The sequence below is a fragment of the Rhineura floridana genome, chromosome 16, assembly GCF_030035675.1.
Source record: "Rhineura floridana isolate rRhiFlo1 chromosome 16, rRhiFlo1.hap2, whole genome shotgun sequence".
In the NCBI taxonomy this organism is placed as follows: domain Eukaryota; kingdom Metazoa; phylum Chordata; class Lepidosauria; order Squamata; family Rhineuridae; genus Rhineura; species Rhineura floridana.
In genome coordinates this window covers 881,061-907,535 of record NC_084495.1, presented here as the reverse complement: position 1 = coordinate 907,535, position 26,475 = coordinate 881,061, and the positions used below count along the sequence as shown (strand labels likewise).

At 46.0% G+C, this 26,475-nt stretch overlaps 1 protein-coding gene and 1 long non-coding RNA gene across 4 annotated transcripts in view; one reads left to right on the top strand and one right to left on the bottom strand.

Annotated features, from left to right (window-relative positions):
• Positions 1-11,146: 11,146 nt before the first annotated feature.
• Positions 11,147-26,475, bottom strand: part of LOC133371271 (uncharacterized) — a 53,252-nt gene continuing 37,923 nt past the window's right edge. For 2 of the 3 annotated variants that reach the window (XR_009759294.1, XR_009759291.1), the window contains 2 exons: positions 17,496-17,556; positions 11,147-16,166 (listed from right to left, as the gene is read on the bottom strand). This is a non-coding gene — a long non-coding RNA (uncharacterized LOC133371271). The remainder of the gene's footprint in view (positions 16,167-17,495; positions 17,557-26,475) is intronic. The other variant, XR_009759293.1, reaches the window with a different exon arrangement.
• LOC133371270 (potassium voltage-gated channel subfamily C member 3-like) lies at positions 11,192-22,538 on the top strand. Its single transcript, XM_061598492.1, has 3 exons — positions 11,192-11,433; positions 13,487-14,019; positions 18,700-22,538. Exons 2-3 carry the CDS (start codon positions 13,528-13,530, stop codon positions 19,516-19,518), a joined length of 1,311 nt encoding a protein of 436 aa, XP_061454476.1. The 5' UTR covers positions 11,192-11,433; positions 13,487-13,527; the 3' UTR covers positions 19,519-22,538.

Here is a 26,475-nt window from a genome sequence, read left to right as displayed (position 1 = left end):
ATGCTGATGACACTCAGCTTTATTTCTCCTTCCCGCCTGATGCCAAGGAAGCCGTCCTTCCCCTGAACCAATGTCTGTCTGCAGTGATGGATTGGTTGAAGGCAAACAAGTTGAAATTAAATCCAGATAAGACAGAAATGCTCTATGTCAATCGTGGGACTAATCTGGCAATGGGGAATTTACCTATGTTGGATGGGGTTACACTCCCCCTGAAGACCCAGGTTCACAGCTTGGGGGTGCTCCTGGACTCTGCCTTGAATCTGGAAGCCCAGGTCTCGGCGGTCTCCAGAAGCGCCTTCGCCCAGCTAAGGCTGGTCCGCCAGCTGCGTCCATTTCTGGAGATGCCTGAATTGACTAAGGTGGCACACGCCCTGGTTACATCCCGGATGGACTACTGCAACGCACTCTATGTTGGGCTGCCCTTGAAGACTGTTCGGAAGCTAAAATTGGTTCAACGTGCTACAGCTAGGTTGCTGACCAGGGCTAGTTTTCGTGTTCACAGGACTCCCCCGTTACAGCAACTTCATTGGTTGCCGATTTGCTTCCGGACCCAATTCAAGGTGCTGGTGATGTCCTTTAAAGCCCTTCACGGCTTGGGCCCTGTCTATCTGTCCGATCGATTGTCTGTTTACAACCCCCCCGTCCTTTGAGATCCGCTAATGATTTTCTTCTTACAATTCCGCCAGTTTCACTAGTTTGTCTTTCAGGGACTAGAGACAGAGCATTCTCAGCTGTCGCTCCTAGACTCTGGAACTCGTTACCTGTAGACATACGTTCTGCCTCTTCGCTTTTGTCATTTCGCCGCCTGGTTGAAACGTTTTTATTCCAGATTGCATTTAATTTAAATGAATAATTAGAGTTTTTAAGTATTGGATTGGGCTTACTGTGACCTCTAAATATAGAGATTGTAATTTTATTGCTGTATTTGTGCTTTTATCTACATGTTTTATTATATTGTTCGTCGCTCTGAGTTTCTGTGAAAATAGAGCGGCTTATAAATATTTTTAATAAATAAATAAATAATTATACCAAGTCAGGCCATTTGGTACCATCTAGCTCAGTACATGGACTACCATTAAGTCTCCAGGCTTCCCGGCAATAGTCTTTTCCAGAGATTGAATTTTGGACCTTTGCATGCAAAGCATATGCCCTACCACTGAGCTACAGCCCTTACCCTGTTTAAAAAAGTATCTTTTAAAATTGTTCTTTTCAATTCACTCTTGAATGCACATCATACCTAGGGCAGATCCACACCATTCATTTAACACACATTTGAAGCACATGAATCATACCACAGTATCATGGAAACTGTAGTTGTTAAAACCAGTTGGTCATTGAGAACTATAACTGTGAGTCGGAAACTACATTTCCCAGGATTCTTTAGGGGAAGTCATGCGCTTCAAATGCGAGTTGGATATGCTTTAAATGTATTGTGTGGATCTACTTCATAAACTTTGCCTGCATGTAAATCATTTTAATTATTTTTTTCAAAACGGAAATGAGCTATAAAGTGTACTGAGTGACCATGGGCTACTCACCATCTCTCAGCCTATCTGCCCCTCAAGATGAAAACAACAGAAGGGAACCATGAACATCCCAAGGAAGAAGGGCACACTGAAAATGTAGAGGTAATAATGTACTACCATAGTGTGAAATCAGATACTTATGGGAACATAGCATGAAGAAATATTTATATAAGCATGACTGTCAAAGATGTTTATTATTTACACAATCTATAAAGATATTTATATGGTAATCATATGTTTGTTTACTCAGAAGCAAGTCCCGATGTATTCAATGGGGCTTACTCAAACAGGGAAGCGTTTGAACTGCAAACTCATGTGATAAGAAACTTCATTCACCCAAACCAAAATTCAGAATCATGCCACTTTAAGCTGTTTTGGAACTATTTATACTGGTTTTTATGGTTATTGGATATTAAAGGGATTATTTCTTAGTGGGAGCTGCCTTGGTTTCCAATCACCAACCCTACCTCACAGAGTTGTTGGAAAGACTCCATATACATACACACACTGCAGATGTAAAAATACATACACACCCCATATAATAGTTTATTGTCAAACCAGTTAGTCATTGCAGAACATTTTTTAAAAAACCAGTATTAGTTTCCTAGATAATAAAAACTGTGCTACCTAAGTAAGCCCCACCTAATTGCTTTAAAAAATAGGATTGGATAGGGAAAGATTTACAACACAAACACAATTCTTTGCTATGTTCACTCAAAAATCACATTAATTTACTAACCATGTCTACTCAAAAATAACTCCTACTGAATTCAGTAGGGTTTAATCCGGGTATGTGGGATTAGCATTGCAGCATTACTCCCAGAAACACAAGTTTTGGATTAAAGCTTCATCTTGGGAAGGTTTTCAAAACAGTGCCCTCTTCAACAGCCCAGGAAAATTTAAACTTACTTGACTCCTGCACACAAGAGAAAAAAAGTGAACACTATATACTTATCCAATTTATAAGATTTTCAAATAGGCAAGACAAAACAACCATTTTCTAGCATTGCCATGCTACTAGCTACTAGTCTAGCTCTAGCAGCTGCCTGGAGGTCAACAATCCCTTGTCAATCACTTATTCCCTGACTTCACTTATTGGCTACAAACCAGAAAGGGCGGGATTAGAGCAGCCAGCTATGAGCTGATTTAACCGAAGTTGCGGAGGGGGGGACAGCTGACATTTTGGTGTATATCTCTTGAGCCAGATCATCATCACCATCATCATCAAACAAAATTCAAATAGTCAAACAGTAAGTTAAAGAAAACATATCATTAAGAAATATATAATAAATTGAAACAATACCCTTACAATTCATAATAAGCTCTTTGTTTTGAGTTGTCCCAAAACTACCTATTTGGTAGTTTTACCCAAAAGGTCCACCTATTACAGATTTCTTGGATTTTGCTTTTCTAGCCAGAACTATGGCACATTTCATTAAACGTCTCCATACTACATTTTAAACAAGACCAGGCACCCATATTGCTTATGCTAGCTATTCTCAATAGGACCAATGAATTTGATGCTTTAAGTAGCGAAAAGGCAAAGTGAAAGTGACAGAAAACTCTGACCTTGTTTCTACAAACACTTGCAGCTTCAAAGTGGTAAGCCACACTAGTCAGATGTGCAGCGCCTACACACAAGTGAAATGGTAGCCTGTCTTCAGTCCTACTGTGCTAGGGCCCGGGCCTAGCATTTGGCTACAAGCAGTAAGAAAAGACACTGGCATTGCCTAAAAATAATCAAAACAGAAAAAGTTATCTGAAAGGGAATGGTGTGTTTTAATGAGAGGTTGTGTACACACAGCTCTTTTGTTTTGACACAACTCTGCCAAGAGATTACCAGCTACTTTCTGTAGTTGTGAAAACCAGGAGTAAGGATTTTGTGTCGTCACAGGTAGATTCAGTTCAGCAAAACTGCGCCTTATAGTAAGAGGCATTTTCAAAGCATCCTATGAAAGGCAACTAGCACTTTCTATTTATTTATTTATTTATTAAACTGTATACCGCCCCATAGCTGAAGCTCTCTGGGCGGTTTACAATAACTAAAAACAAATATCATTTAAAATACATCTTTTAAAAACAATTTAAAACACACTTTAATTTTTTTTAAAAAAAAACAATTAAAAAAAACACATGCTAAAATGCCTGGGAGAAGAGGAAAGTCTTGACCTGGTGTCGAAAAGATAACAGTGTTGGCGCCAGGCGCACCTCGTCACCAATATATTTCCATAATTTGGGGGCCACCACTGAGAAGGCCCTCTCCCTTGTTGCCATTCTCCAAGCTTCCCTCAGAGTAGGCACCCGGAGAAGGGCCTTTTATCTTGAATGTAGTGTACCGGTGGGTTCGTATCGGGAGAGGTGTTCCATCAGGTATTGTGGTCCCAAGACGTGTAAGGCTTTATAGGTCAATACCAGCACCTTGAATCAAGCTCAGAAACATACAGGCAGCCAGTGCAAGCGGGCCAGAATCAGTTTTATATGTTCGGACCGTCTGGTCCCTGTTACCAATCTGGCCGCTGCATTTTGCACAACCTGCAGTTTCCAAACCGTCTTCAAAAGAAGCCCCACGTAGAGTGCATTGCAGTAATCTAATTTGGAGGTTACCAGAGCATGGACAACTGAAGCCAGGTTATCCCTGTCCAGATAGGGACGTAGTTGGGCCACCAACCAAAGTTGGTAGAAGGCACTCCGTGCCACCGAGGCTACCTGAGCCTCAAGTGACAGAGATGATTCTAGGAGAACCCCCAAGCTATGAACCTGCTCCGTCAGGGGGAGTGCAACCCCATCCAGGACAGGTTAGACATCCACCATCCGGTCAGAAGAACCACCCACTAGCAGCATCTCAGTCTTGTCTGGATTGAGCCTCACTTTATTAGCCCTCATCCAGTCCATTGTCGCAGCCAGGCACCGGTTCAGCACATTAACAGCCTCACCTGAAGAAGATGAAAAGGAGAAACAGAGCTGCGTGTCATCAGCATCCTGATGGCAACGCACTCCAAAGCTCCGGATGACCCAACGGTTTCATGCAGATGTTGAACAGCATGGGGGACAGAACTGACCCCTGCGGAACCCCATACTGGAGAGTCCAGGGTGCCGAGTAATGTTCCCCAAGCACCACTTTCTGGAGGCGACCTGCCAAGTAGGAGCGGAACCACTGCAATGCAGTACCTCCCACTCCCAACTCAGCCAGTCTCCCCAGAAGGATACCATGGTCGATGGTATCGAAAGCCACTGAGAGATCAAGGAGAATCAACAGAGTCACACTCCCCCTGTCTTTCTCCTGGCAAAGGTCATCATACAGGGCGACCAAGGCTGTTTCCGTGCCAAAACCAGGCCTGAAACCCAACTGAAATGGATCCAGATAATCAGTCTCATCCAAGACTGTCTGGAGCTGGCCTGCAACCACTCGTTCCAGGACCTTGCCCAGGAATGGAACATTTGCTACCTGCCTATATTTATTAAGGTTTTCTGGGTCCAGGGAGGGGCTCTTCAGGAGTGGTCTCACTACTGCCTCTTTCAGGCAGCCAGGGACCACCCCCTCTCGCAGAGAGGCATTAATAACCTCTCTGGCCCAGCCGGCTGTTCCATCCCTGCTAGCTTTTATTAGCCAAGAAGGGCAAGGATCCAGCACAGAAGTGGTTGCACAAACCTGTCCAAGCACCTTGTCAACGTCCTCAAGCTGCACCAACTGAAACTCATCCAAGAAATCAGGACAAGGCTGTGCTCTGGATACCTCGCTTGATTCACCTGCTATAACACTGGAGTCTAAGTCCTGGCGGATGCTAGAGATTTTATCAGAGCTTGGAAAAGTTACTTTTTTAAACTACAGCTCCCATCAGCCCCAGCCAGCATGGCCACTGGATTGGGCTGATGGGAGTTGTAGTTCAAAAAAGTAACTTTTCCAAGCTCTGGATTTTATCCTGGAAGTGCCTAGCAAATTCATTACAGCAGGCCTCAGATGGTTCTACCATGTCCCTGGGGCCAGAGTGTAATAGCCCCCGGACAATTCTGAAGAACTCCGCTGGATGGCATATTGATAATTTGATAGTGGCCTGAAGAACTCCGCTGGATGGCATATTGATAATTTGATAGTGGCAGCAAAATATTGTTTTTTTTCTGCCCTCACTGCCCCTAAATACAGCTTAGCATAGGCACTTACCAGTGTATAATTGCATCCACTAGGAGTTCGTCTCCATCTGCACTCAAGCCGTCTCCTATATTGTTTCATCGCTCTCAGCTCTGGGATATACCATGGAGCCGTATGAGCTCTACACAAGAGCAATTTTCAGGAGCAATCATGTCAACCACCTGGGTCATTTCTGTATTCCACAGCTCGACCAGGGTTTCGACAGGAGCGCCAGCCCTATCAGCTGGAAAACTCCCCAGAGCCCTTTGGAAACCATCCGGATCCATTAGTCTCTGGGGGCGGACCAACTTAATAGGTCCCCCACCCTTGCAGAGGGGGAAAGCCACTGTAAGTCTAAACTTCAGCAAGCAGTGATCTGTCCATGACAGAGGGACCGATGTAAGGCCCCCCACATTCAGATCACCAACTCCATGTCCAGTTGCAAAAACCAAATCTAGAGTATGCCCTGCTACATGTGTTGGGCCAATGGCATGTTGCAACAGTCCCATGGTTGTCATGGAGACCATGAAATCCTGAGCCGCCCCGGATAAGGTGGCCTCGGCATGGATGTTGACATCCCCCAGAACCAACAGTCTGGGGGATCTCAACAGTACACCTGAGACCACCTCCATCAGCTTAGCTAGGAAGTATGTTGGGCAGCTGGATGGGCGGTACACCAACAGAATCCCCAGTCTGTCCCGCTGACCCCACATAAGGGGCAAACACTCCAGACCAGTAGCCACATGGACAGGGTGCTTACAGAGGGAGATTGAGCTCCTATAGACCACAGCAATCCCCCTCCCCGACCCTCAGGTCTACCCTGATGCTGAACCAGGTACCCTGGTGGGCATAGCTGGGAGAGACTGACTCCTCCCTGCTTACCCACCCAGGTCTCGGTTATACATGCCAGATCGGCTGCCTCATCCACAATTAAATCATGAATGAGGGAGATCTTATGCACCGATCTGGCATTTAGGAGCAGCATCCGGAGGCCTGAGAGCTGGCTGATAGGGCAACCAACAAACCTGCGGGTGTGGGGAGGACCGGAACAAGGCACAGTCGTTAACTGCCTGGGCTGTGTTCCCCTTACCTGGCAAGTCCTCCTCACAAAGCCATATCACTACACTAATTGGGCCCCCCTCAAATCTCCCCACTTGGCTCTGAGTCCTTCTGACATCCTTCCCCAGCACCACCAGTGAAGCTCTCACTTGTGGCTACCAGCAGACAGGAACGTCAGGTTTTCTTCTTACCCCTTTACAGCTCTAGCACAGATCTCACTAGATCTCACTGCTAGGCAGCACCACCAGTCACTTTCTGTAACCCAAACTCCCGAAGACTTTGCCTAAGTCTCTCTATAGCTTGTTACTTTGTGACTGTGTGCCTATGCTGTTCCCAACCCCCTTGTATCTTTACATTTAAAGCGTACAACTCTGGGTTGCTCTGGATACTTGACTTGTTACAATCTCTCTCCTCACCACTGCCACCATTAGATACAGTTTCTGTTCAGCCTTGGTAATTACCTTGCCCTCCCTTCTGGTCTGTATATTCCCCCAGCCAAGGATCAGGCCTTTGGTATACCAAATAAGTATTTATTAAATATCAGAAATAACAAGATTACTTAAGGAATGTTTCACAAGCATATGGTTTCACCTATATTCTGTTAGGTACTTGACTTTTTACTAATTGCCTCAGAACTCCGACTCACTCTCAACACCACCACCTCCAAACCTCCAACCTCTCTCTCAGCCTCTCTCAAAGACACCCCCTCAACCACAACTGTCATTCTTCCATTTATACTCCCAGCCATTCAAACGCTCAGCCAATCATCCAGCATTCTATTGCTCGTGTTCTCCCCCCTCCTCTTTCACTCTACTTACCATATATCTTCTATTTAAACAGCACCATATTTACAATATAAGCAGGAACATCACAGTCCTCTCTCCCAGGCACATGACTCAAGATCTATAGCGCTCTTAAGCAGTCCACACCACACTATTACACTTAGTACAAAATCACCTAGAAACTTAATTTTAAAAAAAATCAAAGCAGAGAGTCCAGTAATTAAAATGACTCACCTGGAGAACCTGGAGAGGACCCCCAAAATCCAGAGTCTCTGGGTGAAAACCAGAGACCTAGCAACCCTAGCTCTGTGCCATGGAGTGCAAGACTGACAAGAGAAGTCAAGCCAAGCATCTTCTGGGAAAGCAGAGTCAGACCCAATAGAGGTCAGTGCTGCCAGGACTTTGGGTCAGCTCTTAGAGGGGGCTACAGAGGGATGGTGTCTCAGCAGACCTGAAACCATCTGAAGCCTTATGTAGGCTGACAAGGCCCATGCTACATTTGGCCCATCTCCCTGGAGGAACGGACTGTTTTTATTAAAGAGCTCTTGGCAATTTTGACTCTGGAGCAAGGCTGGGGAATGGGGAAGTGGATTTTCTGTTGGGGATGCATCTCCTGAATCTGAAGACAAGGTTTGGGCCATACCTTCTGTGATCAGGAGCTAGTGACTACTGCCCCATGTGGTGAGCCCTGTCACTGCAGGCTCTCAGTAAAATGCCAGGAATTGCAGACCACTGTCCCATCTGGCAAGTTATGTCTTCTGGGCTGGCTCTGTCCAGGCTGGCCATTGGTTCCTCCTGGGTAGAAAGGACTACCCAGAAAAGACTGGGTAGAATCCTGGGTAGAGGATTTCCTGTGTCAGCAGAACTTTACTGTAGTAATAAGGTCTAACTATGCTCTAGTGCAAAGGAATAGAGTTCTTCCTATCAATGAATGTGGTGTCCACAGCACAGTCTTGTCCTGATTTCCTGGATGAGTTTCAGTTGGTACAGCTTGAGGACATTGACAAGGTGCTTGGACTGGTGCGTGCAACCACTTCTAGGTTGGATCCTTGCCCTTCTTGGCTAATAAAAGCTAGCAGATCTGGAACAGCCGGCTGGGCCAGGGAAGTGATTAATGCCTCATTGTGAGAGGGAGTGGTCCCTGGCCACCTGAAAGAGGCGGCAGTAAGACCACTTCTGAAGAAACCGTCCCTGGACCCAGAAAATTTTAACAATTATAGGCCGGTAGCTAATGTCACATTCCTGGGCAAGGTCCTGGAACGAGTGGTTGCCAGCCAGCTCCAGACACTCTTGGATGAAACTGATTATCTGGATCCATTTCAGTCGGGCTTTAGACCCGGTTTTGGCACGGAGACAGCCTTGGTCGCCCTGTACGATGACCTTTGTCGGGAGACAGACAGGGGGAGTGTGACCCTGCTGATCCTCCTTGACCTCTCAGCGGCTTTTGATACCATCGACCATGGTATCCTTCTGGGATGACTCACTGATCTAGGAGTAGGTGGTACTGCTTGGCAGTGGTTCTGCTCCTACTTGGCGGGCTGTCTCCAGAGGGTAGTGCTTGGGGAGCATTGCTCGGCACCCTGGGACCTCCAGTATGGAGTTCCGCAGGGGTCAATTCTGTCCCCCATGCTTTTTAATATCTATATGAAGCCGCTGGGTGCGGTCATCAGGAGCTTTGGAGTGCGTTCCCATCAGTATGCTGATGACACGCAGCTCTATTTCTCCTTTTCATCTTTCTCAGGTGAGTCTGTCGATGTGCTAAACCGATGCCTGGCTGCAACACTGGACTGGATGAGAGCTAACAAACTGAGGCTTAATCCAGACAAGACTGAGATGCTGCTGGTGGGTGGTTCTCCTGACCGGATGGTGGATGTTCGACCTGTTCAGGATGGGGTGGCACTCCCCTGAAAGAGCAGGTTCGTAGCTTGGGAGTCCTTTTAGAACCATCCCTATCACTTGAGGCTCAGGTAGCCTCGGTGCCACGGAGTGCTTTTTACCAACTCCGGCTGGTGGCCCAGTTACAACCCTATCTGGACAGAGAGAGCCTCGCTTCAGTAGTTCATGCCCTGGTAACCTGTAAACTAGATTACTGCAATGCACTCTACGTGGGGCTGCCTTTGAAGACGGTTCGGAAACTACAGCTCGTGCAGAATGCAGCGGCCAGACTGTTAACGGGGACCAGACGGTCCGAACATATAACACCAATTCTTGTCCGCTTGCATTGGTTGCCTATATGTTTCCGGGCCCGGTTCAAAGTGCTGGTTCTAACCTACAAAGCCTTACACAGCACAGGACCACAATACCTGATGGAACGCCTTCCCCGATATGAACCTACCTGTACACTATGCTCAACATCGAAGACCCTCCTCCGAGTTCCTACTCATAGGGAAGCTCGGAGGGTGGCAACAAGAAAAAGGACTTTTTCAGTGGTGGCCCCCGTCTTATGGAACAATCTCCCTGAGGGGATACGCCTGGCGCCAACACTTTTATCTTTCCGGCCCCAGGTTAAAACTTTCCTCTTCGCCCAGGCATTTTAATATGTTTTAGCATGTGTTGGAATTGTTTTTTACCTCTTAAATTTTTTAAAACTTTTTAATGTGTTTTAAATTGTTATTATGTGTTTATTGTATTTTTGATGTTAGTCTTGTGAACCGCCCAGAGAGCTTTGGCTATGGGGCGGTATATAAGTTTAATAAATAAATAAAATAAATAAATAAACGGTGCAGAGAGCATGCCAAGTGGGAGGCCACAAGGAAGGTGAAGAAGTGTTTGTCTTCAGGCCAGGAGGAGGGCTTGGCCCTTTAGAACCACCATCTTCAGGCCAAGTGGTGGAATTTGGAAGAGGTGGACTGGAGAAAGAGTCCAGAGCAAGTTGCTTGCTTACAGCTGTCCATGGTGCCCACAACCACCAGCCTAGCCTGTCTTGCCGCCTTGACCCCTGGGTGCCTGATCCAGATGGGCCAGGAGGATACAGGGGATGCATTGGAGCACGTAGCGGAGGATCTTTCCTGCGTGGAGCAGTCCAGGCCTGTGATTTGGGGGAGGAGGGCAGAGAGAGAGAGAGGTAGCAATCCGTATGTGCTCTGGGCAGCATAAAAGGCCACAAGGGATAATGAAGAGTTGTTTGAGGGAGCAGAATGCAGAGTGGTGGATCCACAGGGAAAAAGCAGAGGGCAGAGAGGAATGGCTCTAAACAGTGAGAAAAGGGAGTTTGCACTGGCTGCAGAAGGCATATATTCCACCTTCCCTCCAAGGAGCTCGAGATGGGCTCTGTGATCCCCCCTTCCCCGTGTTTTCCTCACAACAAGCCTGTGAGGTGGGTTAGGGTCAGGGTGGCTGGCCCAAGGTCACCCAGTGAGCTGTGTTAGGCTCACACCTGAACGCCACTCATATGGGAAACATATGCTTTACTTCCATATTTGAAATCCAGGGCACCTCAGAGCCAGTTTTAAAACTTTGGATGTGAAAATGCCCTGATTTTTCCATCTTTACCCAGGAGCTGTCAGAGAAAGGCCACAAAGTTGGGCAGAAAAGACAAGAACAAAACAACTTGTTCTTGCTTGGTTCCCCCCCACCCCCACCACTTATTGCATAACAAATCTAATTTGAAGGGAGCCAAGAATGTGAACTCTGTCGATTTCCAAGAGGCCAGCGCTCTTTGAGGAGCCGTGGGTGGCAAGGAAGTTACTGGCTTGTTTAAAGAGGTCCTCTAAAGAATAGTCAGTTGTTGCTGATAGGAAAGTATGTGGGGGGAGCCAGGGGGGCTCAAACAGCTTTTCTGTTGGATTGGCTGGCTTTGTTTCCTGGCATCCAACGGCTCCACACTTGGAACTGGGCCCCCAAACATCCTGTTTTCCATGCCACTGGCTTCCTCCCTTGCTGTCTGCCTGTTCTTCCCTTTCTCCCTCTGGCCACCCACTGCTGCCTCAGGAGTGTAAAGGTAAGGACTGACGCTGCTGCTTTCCCTCTCAGGTTCTTCCCATGCTTGTGTGGGGCTTGGGTGCCGTGTGCTGTGGTACAACGGTGGCATTTTGCACTTTCAAGCAGATCAGAGAAAAGGGGGTGATGACAGGCGAATTTTTGGTTTGGAGGGGTGGTGAGAGAGACAGATAAGAATGAGGCAAAATTTGCAGTGATGGCATCTGCTGAATTCTGAGGGCTGTCTCAGTTGTTCGTCTGGTATGACCACTGCAGGCACAACTTTTTTGACACATATGTCCATGTGCCAAGGGATGCACTCAGGCCTATACTGGCTTTCCTGTTCATGAAAAAGAAATATATGCAGTCTTCAAGTGTGACCATAATCATTTATTGATTTACATTATGTATATACTGGAAGGCCAAATGAGATGGATTGATTCCATAAAGGAAGCCACAGACCTGAACTTACAAGATCTGAACAGGGTGGTTCACAAAAGAAGCTATTGGAGGTTGTTGATTCATAGGGTCGCCGTAAGTTGTAATCAACTTGAAGGCACGTCTCTCTCACACACAGAGAGACACAGACAAACACACACACGGAAAGGTCGCTGGATGGCGTACAATAAAAGGTTTTTTTTAAAAAAATACAAAAGTCCATAAAATCTTTAACCAGCTTCCATGCATCTTCCTACACAGAGGAGTGTTCTGTGCACTTTCCACATAAGAAACACTTCTGGACTACAAAACTCTTAAATCTGTGCAGACCTTTGACGTTTGCAAAGCAAAAGATGCAATCATTTTCACTGTTGGTTCCATGTGCTGAATGCCGAGTGCTGTTTCAGAAGCATGTAAACAGTTGGTCACCTGGTATGCTGATTGGGCTGTAGATGTGCCACCGATGCACCCAGGCCAACTGTAGCTTCCTGGTGCATGCACACACCGTGGAATGGTATACAAAAGATGCAGAACCCATTTTGACTGCTGGACAGGAGAAAGCTTTTGTGCTTCACAGGCAGAAATCAGAAGGCTGTATCAAAGTTGCGATTTCCACTGAAATTTTGCCAAAGTGGAAAAGACAAATTTTACTTTTCCTCCTCAGGCAAAACATCTGCAGGAATTTCCAAGGAAACAGCAAAAGCCACCAATGATGATGCTACCAATATTTTCAAAGAGGATTCAGTGTGCATCCTTAAGTAGCAACTACATTTAATCCAGAATGAAAGAAACGGAGGCACCTGCTCACGCCATTTTTTTAAAAGCCCAGGGTTTCTACATAAAGGTGCTGTTTGCAGTAAGCAGCACATTTAGGGGCAAATAACAGCTGGTGGGAAGGGGGGTTGTCAGGAAACTGGCCCAAATCAGAAGCATTTTCTGAAACAGAAGTCTGGACCTGCTGTTTCTTCAGAATAAAAGTGGCCAGTTGTAGCAGACTTTTTAAAAAATGTGAGCGACATAACTGGTAGGTTAGAGCATCCAACAGGGAAATCTCCAGTTGGGCTCTCACCTCTGCCATGAACTGACCAGGTCCTCTTAGGCAAGCTGCATTCTCTCTGCCGCAGCTCTCCCATCTGTGGTAACACCGATCTACCTTAGAGGGCTTTTGTAAGCTTTGCCCCTAGATAACATGTATCCAGCGTGTTTCAGTCCATGCATTGTTGTGGAAGGTGCAAATTTGGTAGGTTCACCTTTAAATGCAAACTGAATCAAATTTCTCCCCCCTTCCCTAAATGAATCCCACTAAAATCACTGGGACTTACTTTTGAGTAAACATGAATAGAATTGGATGCACTTTTGAGGTGCATTTAACAGTTTGGAAGCTGTTGCCAGCAAAAGAAGATTATAATGTATTCTGCCTGGGAGGTGGCTGTTGTTAAACCATGCCAGGCAGGCATTTGAAGGTGCACCGCGGCATTATGTGGCTGGGAAAGTTACCCCCAGACCACCAGCAACAACTGGCAGAACTGTGTGTGTGTGTAGTTCTCTGAAAAGTTATTGTATTCAAAATGATAATTAAACGACTGAAACTTGACACTGAACTTCCCTTCTGTTTGGCTCTTTCTGTTTTTTCCCAGATCCCTAAGAGGGGCCAGCTGGTTCATCATCCAACTGACAAATGGAGGCATCCACAGGAAAGATCGTTTTGAATGTTGGAGGCGTTCGCTACAAAACGTACCCCAGCACGCTGCAGGCCTTCCCAGGGACTAAGCTGTGCAGTCTCACAGAGCCCCAGGCCAGCACAAAGTTTGACTACAACCCCAACACCAAGGAGTTCTTCTTTGACAGAAGTGGCAGCCTGTTTGGGCAGGTGCTCAACTACTACAGGACCAAGCATCTCCATTGCCCCACAGATGTCTGTAGGTCGGTCTTCGAGGAAGAGCTGGCATTCTGGGAAATCCCAGGCCCCCAGCTGGCCCCCTGTTGCTGGAGGAAGCTAAGTACGAGAGAGGGCCAAGAGGAAGACTTTGATGTGGGCGATGTCAGTGAGCAAGAGGCAGGCCAGGGCCTCCTGGGCCAAGCGGATAGAAGGAATGGCCGGCGGTGGACTTGGTGGCGGCCCAGGTTATGGGATCTCTTTGAAAAGCCTTATTCCTCTCGATGGGCAATGGTAATAACATTTGTTCCAAGATGGGCTCTGTGGGGGGGGGGGGGAATGTTAGGTGCGGCCAGAGGGAAAAGTGGGTGAGGTCATAGTTGGGAGGGAACTCTTCCCTTTGCACAGCAGGCCACATTTGACTGACATGCACAAGTCAAAGGGTTCCCTCCTCAGAGCCGCCAAGGAAGTGACACCATCACAGTTGCCACACATTCCAGCTCAGCAGAAACACTCAGGGGGGGCGTGGTCTAGGGCTGAACTGGTCTTCGGCCCCCATCCCCGCTGTAAGAGGAAGATGCACGCGTAGCTTCGCCTCCCCTAGTTTTGTCCACACAACAATCCTCTGAGGTAGGTGAGGCTGAGTGCTATCAGTTGCACCCATTCTGACTCTCTCATGCTAGGAGTTATTTTCTACAAGTAGTACTAGGCAATAAGTGAATGCTAAAGAATCGCCCTCCCCCACCCCCAGGAAAATGTGAAAACTTTGCAAAGAGGGTTAGGCCTGTCTCCTGCTTTGCAGGAGCTGAAGACCAGGGGCCCATTAAGAATTCACTGTATAGTTAGCTTAAGGTGCAATGGTATACATTACTCAGAAGTAAGACTCTTTGTGCTTAATGGGGCTTACTTCCAGGTAAGTGGGTACGGGATAGCAGTCTAGGCTTTGGATTTGGGCTGGCATTGGGAAAATCAGGGTTCTTGTGCCTATAATAGGTGCATGGCAGGCAAAAATTCAGTAGGTTAAGCCTTTTCCAGTATGGAAATACAATTATGGGGGAAAGCTCCACCAAGCCTGGACTCTTTCTAATTTTGTGTTATGCCACACACCCCATGGCAGCCATTTTGTGACTGGCACCCACAGCACTCTCTCACGTACCCACTGGGCCATATGATTGTGGCTCTTGCTATGGAAGCAGCCTCAGGGTTGACACGGTGGGGCCTGTGAGCTGGCTCCTTTCACAGAGCCATAAGCAGGATGCAGAATCAACCACAGGAAGCTGGGAGCTGACTGACTGCCCTCCACAGACTGGACTTCCTTGTTGTCCCACGAGCACCACAGATAGCATCAGTCTCTCTCGCTATCTCATTGAAGGCCATGCCATCATTTCAAGGCAGGGCACACGATGAAACAAAGTAAAAGAATAAACTACAAAATTCACATTAAGGGTTCAACCAAAAATTAACAGAAAAACAAAAAAATAGAAAACAGAAAAGTACAATAATAGGATCATAGAATCAGAAGGGGCCTCTAAGGCCATCGAGTCCAACCTCCTGCTCGATGCAGGAATCCAAATTAAAGCATCCCCCAACAGGTGGCTGTCCAGCTGCCTCTTGAAGGCCCCAGTGTTGGAGACGCCACCACCTCCCTCAGTAATTGGTTCCACTGTCGTACCGCTCTAACAGTTAGGCAGTTTTTCCTGATGTTCAATTGAAATCTGGCTTCCTGTAACTTGAGCCCATTATTCTGTGTCCTGCACACTGGGACGATTGAGAAGAGTTCCTGGCCCTCCTCTTCCTCCAGTCTTCTCTTCTTAAGGCTAAACATGCCCCGTTCTTTCAGTCTCTCCTCATAGGGAGCACTGATTCCATGATGCTTAAAAGCCAAGTCCAGAGCAGACTTACATGGTCCAAGGCAGAGCTTGGAAAAGTTACTTTTTTTGAACTACAATTCCCATCAGCCCCAGCCAGTATGGCCACTGGATTGGGCTGATGGGAGTTGTAGTTCAAAAAAGTAACTTTTCCAAGCTCTGGTCCAAGGTATGGACTTCCTGCCCTTGTGGGATCGCCAATGTGCCCTCTAAGCAGCTTTCGCCATTCTGGTGACCTCCAGTCTCAGCATCATGAGGTGCAAACATGGCTGCCTGCACTACTAGCACAGTAGAACACTGGTCTTCTCAAAACAAGTGTTCAAACAATATGTGTCATTAAGGTGCCAGGGGTTCTGTGAGCCTCTGAGTAACATGAGGGACCACGTTCCTGGTGGGATGCCTTTGAGAATGTCTAGAAACAAACAGCCAATCTAGAATGATGAAGGCGAGGCTTTGCCTGGAGTGCTCTTTTCTCTGTACTTTTACTGGTTTAAGGTGTATTTATTTCCAGGCTCAATTCAAAGTGCTGGTTATTACCTATGAAGTCCTAAAAATGGTTTAGGGTTAGGATATCTGAAATGGAAAGGCAGGAGAATTAGAATGAAGGTGATGGGTTTGCTTCTCACAAGCTCTTCTCATAGCCAGTCCCACCCTCCCCCTGTTCCAAAAGGTTCTACTGCAAAGGGGAAGAGGAGGGGGTTGGTGGAAGCAGCAGAAATCTCTTCTTAAGGTTGGGAGGGTCACACTTATCGGAATTTAATTTTAGGAGACTTTTAATTAGGCAGCAGAACTTTGATCTGGAAGCACCTACAAAGCTTCCTTATCAAGGACTTTCTCTGGTCCTTAATGGGATTAAAGAACGGGAAAGAATGAACCAAGCTAGCAGCATTCAGTTTTACATGCTTCTCACCACAAAGGATTGAATCAGAAGCTTTCAGAAACTATGGGCAGAGACACGCTTACTGTTGTGCTGGCTCCAGTGTGTCCCCACCTCTCTTTTCTGAAAACAGGGGCACATAACGCTAGTCAAACTTGGCCCCTTTTTACTCTACAACCTGGTTGGATCAGCTCCAGTGGATTTTTTTTTTTTTAAAAGCAGCTTCAGGCAGATTTTGCAACTGATTGGTAGATCAACCCATTTGTCTTCCAAGTGTGGCCAATGGAAACAGTCTGCTACAGGCTCAGGCAGAGACAGTGATTGGCCCAACATGTTGCTGTGGGCGGTCCTGAAAGGTCTGAAGTCAGCAGACGGGAAGGGAGGTGCTTCCAGTCGAGGGCAGAGTTGCTTCAAAACACAGCCAGAAAAGCCACTCTCACTGCTTTTGAAGCGACTAGAGGGCCCACAACCTATATTTCCCATGCTGCCAAGAGGTAATGGATTGCTACTACTTGCCCTCAATCACACATGCACATGAATACCCACACATGCGTAGGTGTACTTGGCAGACATACACAATGAGGTCTTAAGATCAGAGTCACGTGCATCATAGGGAGATTTGGGCAGATCCACATCATATATTTAAAGCATATCCAATGTACATTTAAAGCACATGACGTCCCCCAAAGAATCCTGGGAACTGGTGGTTTCCCCACACAGAGCAACAAATTCCCAGCACCTAACAAACTACAGTTCCCATAATTCTTTGGGGCAAACATCATGTGCTTTAAATGTGTGTTGGATGTGCTTTAAATGTATGGTGTAGACCAGCCCTAAACACTGCACAGTAGTCTGCTGGGGAATTAGTGCCGAGACAGACCAGATAAACAGTTTTATTACAAATTGGGATATTGATTAATATGCAGGTTACAGAATCCAAAAGGATGAACCAAGCAAGCAGGATTCAGATCAGACCAGCAGCTTACTTATAGGTGCACCAGTCTGAGATTAGAGGAATTACTCACCAAAGTTGGGACAATGCAGGGAGTGTTGCTGACACTAGCCAGACCACTGAGCTTCATGGATCTAAGGAGGGGAATTAGATAAGGACACGTCAAGTGGCAGCAAGTGTGGCTAAACTTAGAAATAGGGGAAAGAGAGTAACAGCAGCAGTGGCATCAGAAAGAGAAGCTCCAGCTGTGGCTAAGAAGAGCCCAGTGGCTGGACCAGGCCAAAGGGGCCCCAGCTAGTCCAGCATCCGGTTCTCACAGTGGCCAACCAGATGCCTCTTCTGGGCAGCCCCCAAGCAGGACCGGAGTGCAACAGCAGCAACTCTCCCCACTTCTGAGGACAGAAAGACATTCCCTGTTCTGCCGGTTCCAATGTGTCTCCATCTCTCTCTCCTGAAAACAGGGCCACGCGGCGACACTAGTCAAACCCCACCCCTTTTTACTCAAAAACCTGGGCTCCTGCTGGGAGGAAGGGCGGGATACAAATTAAATAAATAAATAAATAAATAAATAAAAAACTGGCCAGAGCAGCTTGAGTGCATTTAAAAAAAACAAAAACCCCAGCGTCAAAGGGATTTCAAAACTGATTAGCAGATCAACCCTTTCCCCCTCCAGGTGTGGCTCATGGGCAGGCAACTGGTGTGTCCACCACAGCCTGTCTCTCCTAGAACCTGAGAAAATGGGGGGGGATGCTGTGTCCTGCAACCAGCCTTGGCTTCAGTCCCCAGGCTGGTTGCACTGGGGAGGTGGAGCTGGCACAGCACATGTCCCTGTCATTGGCGGCATTGAGAGGCTTTCTTGAGAGGGGAAACTTCCCTGAGATTCTCAATGACATTTGGGAAAGGGAAAAACAATTACAAAGCAAGCTGGGGATGTGGGGGCAGCTTGCCCATCAGTGCATGAAACAAGAGCTGGAAAGAAGGACCCGGCTCAGCACCTGGTTGTGCCCCTTTCCCTGGGGGTCCATCGGCACCCCTCCTTCAACTAGGTCGGGAAGACTCTGAGGATGTCAGAGGTGCCACCATGGGAAGGAAGGACCTCCCTCTTTGGGCCTACTGCCAGAGTGGCTCTTGTGGGCTATGCCATAACCACAGGTCAGAATCGTGTATGTGAACCTCAGGAAAGTGAAGGTGAGAGGAGATGGTGGCTGGAAAGGGGGAGGGGCTTTGGTGTTGGATGGTCCCCACCAGCGACAATCAGTCCTCCTCTTTCTTTGCAGGGTCTGGCAGCCACTTCCCTGCTGTCCACTGTCACTATCATCATCCTTCTTTGCGTGGAATCCAAGGCATTTGACCATTTCATCATCCAAAACCACACTGATGGAGATGGCCACTACTACCATCACTACCACCACGTTTCCAGTGTGTCCTCATACAAAGTGGCCCCTTACTTCCTCCACCTGGAGCTTTTCTTCATCCTCTGGTTTATGTTTGAGTTTTTCATACGACTCACATCCTGCTCAGACATAAAGAAATTCCTGAAGAACCCCCTGAATGTGGCTGATTTCATCTCCCTGTTCCCGGTCTTCATCGAGCTCTTCTCACTGGGACATTCCCATGAGGAGGGTTTTCTAGTATGGTGGCTGGGCTTGTTCCGGGTGGTGTATATCGTCAAACTCCTGAAGATACTCAAGTTTGTGGAGACCCCCCTGATGCTGAGAGCCCTGCCCTACACGTTCAGGGCTATCCTGAGAGAGATTCTCATCCTCATGATCATTTTTGCCTTGGAAATCCTTTTCTTTGGTGCCCTCTGTTACTATGGAGAGCTCCTAGGCGACAATCTAGACATGCAATTTCATAACATTGACTCTTCCTTTTGGTGGTCAGTGAATACTTTGACTACTGTAGGGTATGGAGACATTCTTCCTATCAGTGTATTTGGCCGAGTGATCGGAGCCTGCACAGCCCTGTGTGGAGTGCTAACCATTATTGTCCCAATCCCAATCTTTCTGATCAAGTTCAAGAGCTATTATGATGCTGCCCTAATCAAGGAGAAAAGGAAGAGGATGAGGAAACAGGCACCAGCATTGCCATCGTGAGACCACCACGGCCCCAGAGGGGAAGTGGAAACACGCTCCCAAATAGTTCACTCCACATTACAGAAGCTTCAGCTTATTTGATGCAAAATATGTACAGTATATTCCCAATCGAGCAGCTCAGTGCCTCTGCTTGTAGGGAATGGCACTCAATCTGCCTGCACAACTAACTGAAGAAATCTGCTGTAGAATAAATCCCAGCCTTTTCTGCTTTGTAATCAGAACAATAGATTTGCTGGATCACGGACATTTTCAGCTCTTGTTGCCAAGAAATGTCCTATGAAGCAGCCAGTGAGTGTTGTCAACAACAATGTAAAGCCACCCTGGGCCAAATCTGAAATGGATCCATCTATATCCAAGCGGCCCAACAATATCTTAACGAGAGCCGTGCTGATTTTTTAATTAACTATTTGTTAGGCAAGGGGGAGCAAATGAAACATTCCTATCAGTTTTGCGTGTGTGTGTGTGTGTGTGTGTGTGTGAGAGAGAGAGAGAGAGAGAGAGAAAGAGAGAGAGATCCAATTATTTTGGGAGGGGATTGCCGCTTACTTACTTAACCTTGCAACAGGGGTGGGGTGCCTGTGTTGTCCAGATGTTGCTGGACTACAATTCCCATCATCCCAGACCATTAGCTATGCAGGCTGGGATTGATCTGAACTCTAGCACCACTCCCCTGTTCTAGGATTTTTTTCTATCTGTCAAAAAAAGTATTGTGTGGTTCACAGTGGTGCAGTGGCTGCTGGTGGCTCCGTGTCAGTGGGGTAGTGGAATCCACACCAGGTTTTAGTCTGAACCAAGGAGCTGTCCAAGGTTTTTCAGCTTCAGCAGCTTGGACAGGTCCTAGAAAGTTTAGACTAAAACCTGGAGTGGATTCCATTGGCCCAGTGACATGGTTCAAAGCTCTCTCTCTGCCTTGGTTGGGAGCGACATCGCATCAGATTGCATTGTGCTATTCCCAACATGGCATTACAAGAAGTGTGCTGGTGGGAAGTAGCATGAACCCCTCTCCACAGCTACCTGCCAGTAAAGATGGGGCAGAAACTGGATTCAGTTCACATTTAAAGCTGTTTGTAAAGTTCACAGCAATCCTTTGAAAGTCACACTTATCTGAAGTTTGCAATGCAGTTCTCCAATCAAACAATGCTTACAAAAATGCATATATTAGGGGAAAGTGATTATAAAAATGAATATATCAGTGAAAATAACATACAAGAATAAACTATATTAGGAGAAATTGCTTGCAAAAATCTGTACATTAGTGAAAACTGCATGCAAAAATGTGTTTAGTAGGAGAAATTCTAACTAAAATGCTCAGAATTTTAATGATTAAGAAAAAATCACAAATTGCTGCAGAAATGTGGAGAACTAAATTTAAGATTAGAAAAATGAGAAACTGTGAGAGCCAAAATGGGCAGAACCTTCTATCCCTCCCTACCAGCCACAGCAAGATAAGTGCAGCCTCCTCCAGAAAATTCCAGAGAAATTTATCCCCTCCCCCCATAATGCAGCAGATATCCCACACAGAGACATATTTTACATGAGGGAGATGATTTTGGGAGGTGATTTTGGCTCAGCCTTAATCTTAACCATGGTGTGGTAGAAAAGTTTTGTTCACATTTTCATTCATGAGGATAACCAAAGAATTTTAAAGTAGAAAGTGACAGAGCAACTCTACATTTTAATGTTGTTTCTCTTTGGAGTTTGTATGTAAGGGCCCAGACTTGCCTGAGCACATGCGTTTCCGTAACTTTTAACTCTTGCTGCAGGTGATGCTGACTTTGCTTAAGTTCAGGCCAACCCCAATGAACGGTTTTGGGGACCAAATGCACTTGCAATCCCAGGGACCCAGGCCATTATATCCACTAAAGGGAAGGGAAAATGCGTTGCAAAACTACTATACAGAAATTACAGTGATGCAGATCTGGGGATCTTCCCATGATCTGGCCCAGAGGCAGCAAGGCAGCAGGGGAGGGGAAGAATTACTGGTACCAGGATGGTCACTGCCTGATGGGAGCACCACAGAGTCTCCACCCCTGCCCAGCAGTCAGGAGGTGCAGTTCAGCCACATCTGGAGGGCCACTGATCTGGAGGTTCACCTTGCACAAGATGCTTAGGCAATGACAAGTCAATCATGCTAATGTAAGATATGCAGGTTGTGACAAGTTTCCCTGCACAATGGAGACATGCAATATGTAATTGCCTCAAAGTTAACATGAGAACAAACCAAACACACGCATTTTCCCAGCCTAATAAGGCCCAGTTAAGGTTGTTGCCTTGAGGTGGGGGTGGGGGTTTCAGTTACCTTGCTTATGAAACATCTGAAACTTGGACATAAATCTTAAACAATCTTTCTTTTTCTGATCAAGAAGCTAGCAGATATGCACTTGTTTCACTCAAGGTGTTGGGCCAGTAGTATGCCATAATTAGCTCATTTCATGGATATATAGAAAACAGAAAATACATTAATTATTATGTCATGATACTGTTTTATTGTTATGTTGTGTTTTTGTACACTGCTTAGAGATTTTTAAATATTAAGCAGTTTAGAAATGCTTTTAAATAAACTGTTAATTTGGCCTTGGTACCCTGATCTTGTTAAGATTAAAATATGATGCATGCATTTTGTTTCCAAGCTTGCGTTTTTAAAAAATGATAGTTGTCTGATGGGTATTCAATTTATTTCAATATATTTAGCAGGATTTATGTTACTCTGAAATAACTTTTGATTAAACATAGCAATTTTTATATCAATTGTCAATTAATTTAGAACATGAGAGAGATGTGTAATGTATGTAATTAACAGAACATTACATGAGATATGTTTCAAAAGTATATAAAAAGACAAGCTGTTGATATTAAAACCTGGAGTTTTCTTGTGGAACGTTCACTACTCTATTTGCTTATGGAGATCTGGTCAGACACATTTATATTACAAGCTTTGCTTACATCTCTGTTAGGATTGCATGCATTTTTGTGTTAACATCACGATTAGGCTTTTTTCTGCAACAGGATTAAGATTTTGCTAGTAAAGAGAAATACTTTTAAACTGGCTTGTCTCAGAAAGAATACTTCTGTGTGCCTAAGTATTTTTATTTGGAGATAGCTGTATGTAGTGACTTTTTGCAATTTGTTTACTGTGCAACCCAGAGCTTGCTAACTACAAGGATGTATTAAAAGGGGGGATCCTCATATAGGGCCTGATCTGTCACAGGATATACTATGGGCGGGTTCACATGTGCATTGCATACCCATCCCCTGGTGGCTATAAGGCCTAGCAATGTTGAAACAAATACATATCCATAAACATAACTTTCACATCACCGCAATGCTTTCAGTGGAATCTGTTGACACATTCAGATGCCACTCATCTGGCATGCATGTTCATTCCTCCATTACTGTAATGCTTGGCATGTGTGAATGGACCATGATAGACATCCTAATACTCACACACTGATAGAACTTTCATATCGCCACATGAGAGTGGCATCTGATTGGCCACTGAGAGAACAGGATGCTGGGCCAGGTGGGCCTTTGGCCGGATCCAGCACCTGGGCTCCCTTATGAGACAGCATCACTGGTATCTGTTCATATATTCCTTTGCCAATCATCAGAGCTCCTGGCACAAATTTCCTCTCTGCACAGATCAAAGACATGAAGAGAGAAATCTGACTGCATGCTGCTGCTTCTCCTGTTGGAAGTGTTGGGATGCAACTCAGACTTGGCGGGCTTGCATGAGGTTAAAGATAGAGTGGGAACCTCCAAGATTCCTAGGCTGTCTCACTGTCCTTTGATCTCCATGCTGACCTGATTAGAAGACTGATACTCCCAGGGCTGCTGACCACATTTCCAGTTTCTTTCTTCTTCTTCTTCTTGGGAGAGGAGATGTATTCCTTTTGCCTCTCACCAGCAGCATGGAAGCAAAGATCGAGCATGGCTCTTTGCATCTCCAGCTTAGATGGTTAGTACTAGGAAGTCTTTTCTTACAAGTAAAACAAGCTTTCTAATTTTCCCTAAGCCTAGAGTCTCAGTGTGATTCTATCCAGGGAGAGGTGTGCTACTTCAGGTAAAGATTTGCGCACACACTGCTCAGCTATTGGTGCTGTCAAACTACTCTGCCTAACATCCTCTTCCATGTATTTACTCTAAATGTGGAGACAGTCTGACATGACCTCACATGTATAACAAATACGTGTAGAGGAGACTTGAGATACATCCATGCATTTGTGAAGCTGTCAGGAGAGATTATGGCTCAAACTGGGTGCCTTTGGATTTGTGTGTGGCTGCCCCATGTGGTGGTCCACAGCACTGCACATTGCATCATCTATTTGCTTCAGCCCATCCAGACTGGTCATTGGATCCTCCTAGACAGAAAGATGTCTAAGAGGGCTTCCTGCTCCAGCTGAACCTTGCTTGAGTGACATGATCTCCCTGGGCTCTGAAGTCTTCCTGTATCCTTCGGGTTTTCTCCAGTCCCAACTTCTGGCTTGCTTCTTGATCCTGCCTCCAAGGTGACTCACTTTCTCTCCACAGTCTTGATAACTGGCTTGTCCAAGGCCTCCCTATTCCTGGCTTGTCACCACAGCCTCTGTCCATGGCGCAGACCCAACAACAAGCAGTCTCAGGGGGCGGGGTGTACTTTGCACACCAGGGAGTGAGACCCTCCCGTCCTCTGTTCAACCCATAATGAACAAACCCAGATTTACCTCCTGGATTCTGGGGCTGCTCAAAAGAACACAGTTAAGGTACAACATAAAATTATAAATTATATAAACATAGATTTTTAATTTTCCATAGACTAAAATGAACAGTGTGAATAAATATAAGGAAAGCGCTTCTTTATTCCACTTGTAGGCTACTGCCAATTAAAAATAAGTGCTCCTAAAAACATAATGAATGTTTTTATTTTTAATTGCCAGTAGCCTATAAGTGGCATAAAGAAGTGCTATTCATTTTAGTCTATGGAAAAAATTCAAACATTCTGTTGATATAATTTAAAATTGTATTTGTATTTGTTTCAGGGTTGTGAACTTTTTTTCCTTTGTGTGCATTTCTGGGCTGCTCCAGAGCACAACAGGGCCCTTTCCCAAAGCCAAGGGAGCACCCAAGGGGGCAGCTCTTCTCCCGTCTCTCTCATGTCAAGCTGGGCAATTGGCTGGACCTCAATGAGGAGAAGCATTTTCCCAAAGCTGCCTTCCACAAAGACCAGAGGAAATGGAGACTGAAAGAAGGTCCATCAGGCACACTTGGAGAAGGGAACCTGCTATCCCATTCCCAAGCAGACTCCTGCCTCAGAGCTGCCAGGCAGCAGGGGAAGAGCCTGGCCACAGACGGGAGAGTTGCTGAGCACAGAGGAGGGCAGGAGAGGCTACACAGTGCCCCTCCAGATGTGCTTAGACTCCAGCTCCTGTACTCCCCAGCTGATATGGCCAATGGGCAGGAATGATGGGACTTGTCATCCAGCAACATCTAGAGGGCCACAGATTAGCTCTACTGGCTACTGGTAAAAACCCTACAGAATGCCTGAAAGCAAGAGAGAAGCCACAGCATGGTGGCCAGGGGGGATGCGAGGCAGGCCCACAATTGTGCCCTGCTGTGGTTCAGAGGGGGGGATTATTCCGCTTGCTTCCTCTTTCAAGGCCAAAGGTACTCACCCGAAACAAACGCCTGGCTAACAGCACATCTTGTCCCTCTTAGCAATGTGTGTCTGTTCACAAATATGTGAACACTTCTGTTTACAGAAAGCGTCCCTGTAGATAACCCCCCCACTTCTGAGATTTGATCGTTCACACTCCAGTTCTCTTAGACGAAATCTGCAGTACAGACAATTTCTCAGAATGAGACAATTGTTCTTCAGAAAAAAACTTTTTTCCAGAATCCACAATATTAAGCAATCAAATCTTTGAGAGAGACCTAAAGAAGTGGTAAACAGCGGCCTCAAGAGGGCAGCTGAGATGATAACATGCAATTATCTTTTAGTAAAAGGCCAAGAGAAATCTTCCAATTGCCTAAATTGTAGTTTGACTTTCATTTATGTAGCCAATATTTTGCAGAGGAGCATCCGGAGATTTTCTAAGGGATATCAGGATGTAAAAAAAAAATGATCTAATTCAAAAGAACTAAAAATATGAGTTAACACTCACTTTAAGGAAAAAGGATTTCATGCATCAACAGGTTTTACCTGGAGCTACCAGAGCCGGTGTGGTGGTTAAGGTGTCGGACTACGACCTCGGAGACCAGGGTTCACATCCCCACACAGCCATGAAGCTCACTAGATGACCTTGGGCCAGTCACTGCCTCTCAGCCTCATGAAAACCCTATTCATAGGGTAGCCATAAGTCAGAATCGACTTGAAGGCAGTACATTGACATTCACCAGTCCAGTAAGTTGCAATTCATGTGGCCATTATGACTGACGCAAATATTCACTAATAGGCAAAAAACCCCTTGGGGTTTAAGAACCCCAAGAAGGGTTTGCCTATAGCTAACAGATATTTCTAACTTTAAAAAGCAGGGAAATTGGGCAGCTATAGTGAACGCACCAGGGGAACAGGAGACCTGACCTCCTCTCTGAGATATTGTACTGCCCTACAAATTTGTCAAAATGCAAACACAATTGGGGTTGGTCTTTCACAGTCCAATCTACTTCCTATGTAGCTTGGAAGAATTTGGTAAAATGTGCCTCTTTTAAATTTGTAGGGCAGTCCAATATCTCTGAGAGAAGGTCAGGCCCCCTGCTCCCCTGATGCATTCGCTATTGCTGCCCACTTTCCCTGCTTTTTAAAGTTGGATAGAAATATCTGTTGGCTATAGGTATGTTCTTAAACCCTAGGATTTTATTTGCCTATTAGTGAATTTCTCTGGTTTTTAATCTGGGAGATAAGAAATGGGATCCTGTGCAAGTTTGCTGAGAAGGGATTGATCATTTGCATGCTTATTGAATTCAGTGGGATTTACTCCCATG